This window comes from Limanda limanda, chromosome 17 (assembly GCF_963576545.1).
Source record: "Limanda limanda chromosome 17, fLimLim1.1, whole genome shotgun sequence".
Taxonomy (NCBI): domain Eukaryota; kingdom Metazoa; phylum Chordata; class Actinopteri; order Pleuronectiformes; family Pleuronectidae; genus Limanda; species Limanda limanda.
This window is the reverse complement of record NC_083652.1, coordinates 9023299-9030602: the sequence shown is the minus strand read 5'-3', so window position 1 is coordinate 9030602 and position 7304 is coordinate 9023299. Positions and strand designations below refer to the sequence as shown.

The 7304-nt window shown below is 43.5% G+C and overlaps 1 protein-coding gene across 1 annotated transcript; it reads left to right on the top strand.

Moving 5' to 3' along the window:
- Nucleotides 1-3803: 3803 nt before the first annotated feature.
- Nucleotides 3804-6855, top strand: 42sp43 (P43 5S RNA-binding protein). The gene is made up of 9 exons (XM_061089846.1): nt 3804-3935; nt 4640-4740; nt 4818-4914; nt 5046-5134; nt 5388-5461; nt 5624-5704; nt 5835-6064; nt 6353-6406; nt 6574-6855. Exons 1-9 carry the CDS (start codon nt 3804-3806, stop codon nt 6853-6855), a joined length of 1140 nt encoding a protein of 379 aa, XP_060945829.1.
- The last annotated feature ends 449 nt before the right edge of the window (nt 6856-7304 follow it).

The following is a 7304-nucleotide window of genomic DNA, read 5'->3' as shown; positions in this document are numbered from 1 at the left end:
CTCCCCCCTCTCTCTCTCTCTCAGCCACGGAGAATCTGCATTGGCAAATCAGACTGAGGAGAAATGAAGTGTTGACTGCAGCCTCGTGGCGGAGATGATCGATGCAGGCATGTGGATTGATCGGTGGGGGGGGAGGAAACGGTACAGGCTTGCGCGGGTGCGTTGCGTGTATGAGCTTGTGCGCGTATAGCCTGTATCCGAATCTGCTGTATGCGGAAACAGGGGGGAAAGGGAGAAGAGAAACGCGTTGGGTCTGAGATGGAGAGGACACGTGGGACCGTGGTACCCTCCCTCATCCAGAGCAGCCTCCTCCTCCCGTTGCCAGGCAGCGCAGCGAGGGGAGAGGATGCCACAGCCCGGAGGATGCTGCTGCTGCTTCTGGTGGTGGTGGTGGTCGTGGTGGTGGTGAGGGGCATGGCCGAAGAAAAGCCATTCAGAATGTTATAGAGATTAACAGTTAGTCCATTGTCCCAGTGTAGTGGTATGAATGGTGGAATAAAAGTGCTGTTACATTACAGGTCTGCAGAGATGAGACAAATACAAATAGATGCTTCACTGTCACTGAACATCGGCTACTGACACCTTTGATCTCATGAGCTCAGCTTGTCAACACTGCCCTCTAGTGGTGTTTTTCTGCAGCTCAGGAAACTTGAAACTTTCAAGGATCATCAGCCTGTTTCCATTCAGAAGAAATGTAAAGATCTTCATTCATGCCGCCTGCAAAGTGAATCATCCTGGTGTAAACCAAATGGAAGAACAAAACTTTGTGGACATGGATAAGATAATTAAAAATTAATTCTGAAATACTAGAGTAACATTGCTCATAGGATTTTTCAGAATTTAGCCAAAATTACTAAAGTAATTTCATTATCACACATTTGTTATAAAAATACTTTTAATATTTCTATAAGAATGTTAGGAATAACCTTTTAGAGGTTAAAAACCCCAGAAAGACGGTCACAAGGTGATTTTCAGAAATCAAATACAATTTTAAAACATTTTTACGCCATTAATGTTACAAAACAAATGTTTTAAAAAAAACATGAGTAAAGCCATGCAAATAATCAACAGCCTTCCAATTTTGTTTGTGTCCATGTGGCTGTGGCAGAATCATTTCAGCATCAGTTGCAGCAGGTTCATTTACAGCACCAAAGGAAACATTGTCACATGTGCAGGTATAGGTACATTTCTTGTGCACTGGCTCAAATCAATACTTGGGCGGTGGGGGGTGTCAAGTCTCTGGCATGGTTATTTTGGGGGTCATGAGCTGGAAAGTTTGGGAACCCATGATTTATATTTCTATATTACTTATAGATCAACAGGGGCTATATACGCTAACAGTGGTTTAAAGATAAAGATGGCAGGTTGAGTTATGAGTTTAATTATGTATCTCTAAAAGTGTCCCATCACATAATCCATGGGCTTGTCATTGATAAATTCTGTCAAACTGTGAAAGTGAAGACGTGCAGTGCTCTGTGACCTGCAGGCTTTGCTTCCTGGATGCAGTCGAGTCTTGAAGCATCCATCCAGCACATCCCCCTTATGGAGGCGCATTGTTCACTGACAGCCCCCTCTGAATATTTCATTTACACAGAGACAGTGGGGAGCATGCAGCAGAAAAGAGTAGACAGCATCTAGGGCCAAATATCCCTGCACCTCCTCCGGAAATACAAAGAGTGTCTGCCTCAAACTCAAAAACCGACATCAGATCAGCCCTTCTCCTGTGTGACATCGAATAACGTCATCAGCAACGTCTCCTCTGGCCCCTCCAGTGGTTTTCAGCTGATAAACGTAGAAATGGCTCCACGTCATCACACAGTGGTGACGGAGGCAAAGCATTAAGTATTCAGCAGTGGTACAGCTGAGCAACTGCAATGAGCGCCGAGAGGAGTCAGGGCTGCAGAGACGTCGCTGACTGTGCTTCCAATGAACACTTATTAGGATCACATGGGATTTCTACAGAGACGTAAATGATCCGAGGTCAAACAGAAGAACAAGTCGTGAATCATTACTTTTGTCCAGGGAAGAGAAAATTTAGTTTCACACAAAGTTTCATGAAAATCCGTCCAGTGATGTTTGCAATATCCTGCTAACTAACACAGAAACAAACATAAACATCAACCTGTACCTGTGTCCCTAAAACCCACTATGTTTCTCCACCTGAGCAGTAGATAATCAAAACCCATCAAATGACTGAGAGAGAAACATGTTATATTTTCTATATTTTCTGCAGAGTGAAGAGACTCAATCATTTCATTATATCCATTATAAAACAAATGTGAAAAGCTGAAGAGTCAGTGATGTGTGAAGCTCAGAGTCTGAGCCCAGTGAGACAGACACACGCTGCCCTCTGCTGTGCAAACACGACAGAAATAGAGTTATTTTCATTATTTCCATCACGTCAGCCAAAGTCAGTAAAGATTCACACTAGGGTACAGTTTTTTTCCCAGCAGCCATTTTGACATGAAAAAATGGATGAAGCAAAATCCAGATTTTGTTAAGAGAACTGATATTGACCAGTGCAATTTGGTGCAGATCCATTTTAAATGTGGTTTCATAAGGGGACTGTGGGGCCTTGGTCATTGCTCATTTAGAAAGATAGAACTATAATATATATATATAATAATAATTTTTGATGGTTTGTATAATATGTCTTATTGCATTAAAGGAGTGGGTCAAGTTTGGATTTATTTAAAGTCGATAATATCAGATTGGCTGTGGCTCAGTAGGTAGAGCGGGATGTCCACTAACAAGGAGTTCAGTCTCCCTCCCTCTGTGTACTGAAGTGTCTTTGAGCAAGATACTGAACCCCAGGTTGTATGAGTGATATGAAAAACTAGATTACACATTTCATCAGGTGCTAGTGGCCTGAATCTGATTGTTTCATGACCGTGTGAACAGCACAAGTCACGTGGAATCTGATCTTTTCAAATCAGATACAGATGAGATTTTTTGAAATCTGATCTGTATCTGACCTCAGTTCCCTATAACTTTCCAAACATGGAAGACAGCTTTAAGAGGTAGTCAGTGGAGGGACAGTGAGGTTTTAGCCCTCAGGTACTTGGGTTGACACATCTTTACAAGCAAAACTTCAGGGGTCATATAGTCTGTGTTTGAAAGCATAACAAGAGAAATATCAAACCATAAACGCTCACATCTGTGGCCCTCATGTTTATTACCCACTTCTTCTCCTTGTTTACTACCGTACACACCATGCTGCGTGTGATGTCCTCTTGTTCTTCTACACATGTTGGTCACTTCAGGGCCATGACCAGGTCACAGGTCAGGTCTGATGCTGGACACATTTTAAAAGACAATGTGAACAGCTACATAAAAAATAAAATCTAGCTTGAGCACTGAGGCTTGAAGTGTGAACGTAGTCATATAGTGTAGAGAACGTGCTGCATTATGTGTGTGTGTGTGTGCACAACTTTCAGACCATTTATGCCTATAGAGAATATTAAAAACAACTGAAGTTGAAGGAAATACGCTTTGAAACCATTGCAAAAGAAAACCACCCAAGATGAGATGCAGTTAAGATCTTCATCATTGACCAACAGGTGTCCACATGCTTCACTTGAGTGGTTCACCTTTGTCTGCACACGGCCCAGTGATTGAGGTTAATTGCTTTCCTCCTGGTTCCCTGACGGTGGCTCCGGGTTGAACCTGCCATCCGGACGCTGCCAATTACACTAATGAGGCGCTCCGGAAACAGGCTATAAGAGAGGCGGGCTAAAGCGGCCGCTCCTCCGTTAGAGACAAACATTACGAAGAAGAGAGAAGTGTTGAGATATCGGATGAAGATGGAGACTGTGCGGAGCGAGAAACCTGCGGCTGCACCGAGGCCGCAGCTGAAGTGCAGCCACGTCGACTGCGCAGCCGCGTTCACCAGGCAGTGGAAACTGAAGGAGCATGAGACGGTGCACACCGGAGAGGTACAAGGACAAGGCTGACCGTGTAGACAGCAGGAAGCTAGGAAGTACTATATTTTACTCAAGTTTAACGTACAAATGAGCAGAAGTACTCCAGTAAAAGTGGGCTTCAAATGTAACTTTTCCACTTGAGTAAAATAAACTTTAAGGTATTAAAGGTAAGAGTACGAAAACGGAAAGAAATGCAATCAAGTAAAAATACAAAAATAACTTACTTGATTAAAAGTACTTGCAAAGTGTAGCAAATTCCATAATGCAATTGTCTGTGCATTCAGTTTAATACAATAATAATATTAATATACTGCAGATGATGCTAATGAAAATACTAGTATTGTCATATTAATGAATGTCTGAGTCTTCATCCATTAAACCATTTTAGGTGTTTTTTTTGCTGCTGCAGGAGGAGGCGGGGTCTAAGGTCACCTGCTCAATCTGATTGGATCAGTGGAGCGATTCCCCTCTAATTATTGGTTACCCTTAAACACAGAACGGTGTTAAACAATACAAAGTAAAAATGTAATGAAGTAGAAATATTTGCTGATATATGTAGTGGAGTAAAAGTTAAAAGCACAGAAAATATAACTACCCAAGTAGAGAAATAAAAGTATTGCTTGAATATATAGGCCTGCCAAATCTGGTGTGGTGCAATTTTTTTTTTGAATTTGAAAGTTTGAAATGTGTCCTAACTTTACTCATAATGTCCCCAGCGGCCGGTCCAGTGCACAGTTGCAGGCTGCGGTCGACGTTTCACAAGGAAATCTCACCTGAGCCGCCACCTGCTGCAGCACACAGGAGACAAACAGTTCAAGTGAGTCACACGATGATGCATTCTTGTCAAAGGTCACTGCTGCTGTTCCTGTCACTCTTTAACTCTACGTCCCTCAGGTGCATATTTGCGACCTGCACCAAGACTTTCCTCACCTCCAGCAAACTGAAAAGACACGTGGGTTGCGCCCACGCAGGGAGAAACAAGTTCTTCACGGTTAGTCTGAATTGAGCCGCAAGATGGCGCCAACACGACGCGTTTTTATCCAGCAGCTCTCCTGCCCTTGATGTTGAATCACTTGTTTTTAAGTGTCGTTTTAACCACTTGATGTTTTTCTCCTCCCACAGTGTAACCAGCCCAACTGCTCCTTGACCTTCAAGAAGCGCAGGCTGCTGAAGCTGCACTTAAAGGAGCACGATGTGTCTGCGGAGTTCAAGTACGTCTCTAATACACTGTTTATTTCTTTCCTGCCGAGAAAACCCAGCCTATGGCTTTGTCCTATGACTTAATGCAATATCTGATATCCCTCCTGTCTGTTAAAGACACGCAGCTGCAATGTTTTTAATGAATAAACTGTTTAATTCCCTGCAGTGCAGACTACAGCAGGAGATAAATGAGTGGTTTAGTGGGTGTGGCCCCACTGACTTGATTAAATTTATTTTTACCTGTCATTTCCCTGCTGGGTTAAGGTGCACCGAGGACGGCTGCCACGCCACGTTCGTCTCCCACATCGCCCGCAATGCTCATCAGAAGAAGCACGCAGGTGGGTCTATTTCTATCCTGGCAGGGGTTCTTTCATCTCCCACCCCTGTCAGATTCCTTCATTAAAGAGGGCGTGCATTTCAATTGAAGATGATTTCTCCCAGGCAAGATGATATACGTGATGCACTCACTGACCTTGGTGTCCGGTTTCCCCCCCCTTCAGGTTACCGCTGCCCTCATGCCAACTGCAAGGTGCTGGAACACACCTGGGGGAAGCTCCAGAAGCACATGGCCAAACACCCAGGTGAGCAGGTTGTGGTCATCCAGCAAATTCCATCTTGAATGTTTCTTTAAGTAAAGCCTTAATTGATTGAGTGTTTTTAACCCAGCGTCCGGTGAAAATGTTTGTTGATACTTCGCTCTTTTTTAAGCAGCCACCTTCGTGTGCACAGTGTGTAAGAAGGTGTTTAAGAAGGCCGAAACACTGCGCAGGCACAAGTGGATCCATGCTTCCCACAAGCCTGTCCTGGTCTGTCCTAGGAAGGACTGCCAGGCCTACTTCTCCACCACCTTTAACCTGCAGCACCACATCCGCAAGGTTCACCTCGAGCTCCTCAAGTACAAGTGCTCCTTCCCTGACTGCCCACGCAAGTTTGCTATGCGGGTACATAACATGTTTGCTGGTCCTTGTGAGATCATTTGATCACTACTTGTATTCAAAAACCACTTTCTATTTAACTTTTGATCAGCATTATGCAGATCTGCCTTTTTTAATAGTAATATTAGAACTGGGACACTGATCAGCAGATTTCTGTGAAAATGCAAAGATCCAAATTTGAATCAGATGAAACTGGGTGTAAACATGGATGAGAGACGATTTCTGCATATTCCACAGCTTTTTCTTTTTGTACAAAGCCTCAGTAAGTTGTATATTATGACTTTTCTTCCACAGGAGAGTATGAATAGACACCTGCTTCTCCATGACCCAAGTTCCGTCACTCTGAAGGTGAGACTGGCGTCAGTATTTCACAAGTCCGTTGCGGGCTAAATCAACCTGGTCAAATTATTGATTTCAGATTTGTGGCTATACACAACCAGAGCAATGGCAAAAACAATATTATGCAAAAACTAACCCCTTAAATATGTTTTTTTTATTTTTTTATATCCCAACAGAAACGTCAAAGGGCCAAGAAATCGTGGCAGAAGCGTCTGAATGGAAACCATCACCCCCTCGTGGAGCAAAACCTGCATCGCCTCTTCGCCCTGCGCATGCGCATCTCCAGACGGGCGAAACTGGAAACCAACCTCTCAGGCCTCTTCAATGAACGCAAGATCCCTCATTACGTTGACCCGGAGGTCAACCTGCGCAACCTGTTCGGCATCAAACAGTCCCGTCCTTTTGAGGAGAAACCGGAGGAGGCTCCACTGGAAGAGGAAAAGGCTCCGGCAGTTTGACTGTTAAGTCTCTGAAAGCCGTGGACTGTTAATTTAATTTGAGAATTTGAAAATTTGGGTCTCTTCGGTTTAAGTTTTCTAATGTAGCTGACATACATTAATATTTTAATTTAAACAGAGTGTTTGTTACTTGAAACATTGATAAGCATGTGAAGCGTCTGAGAATTTGAGATTGAATTCTTTGAAGACAACAGGTCTTCAGTGAAATGCTTGTTGACCCAATAAAATGAGTTACATTTTTGATCAAAGTGTTTTTTCGTGCTGTCATCTTCTGATGTGAGTGTTTACATGACCCCTGGCAGACGTCCTTCAGCAGCAGCTGCTGGAGAGGTATCGTCTCCCGGGCCAAGAGTTTTGTTCAGACTCAATTTAATTGCAATTAAAAGCATCACATTGTTGACACACTCGAGCAGCTGTTCTCCTCCAGCGACTCTTGAGCTTTTTTTGGT

Bases quoted from the DNA above. Each gene is read 5' to 3' on its own strand.
- 42sp43 (XM_061089846.1), top strand. From the start codon at position 3,804: ATGGAGACTGTGCGGAGCGAGAAACCTGCGGCTGCACCGAGGCCGCAG. The intron at 5,462-5,623 runs GTGGGTCTATTT...CCCCCCCTTCAG, and splicing joins TCATCAGAAGAAGCACGCAG to GTTACCGCTGCCCTCATGCC. The intron at 5,705-5,834 runs GTGAGCAGGTTG...TTTTTTAAGCAG, and splicing joins GCACATGGCCAAACACCCAG to CCACCTTCGTGTGCACAGTG.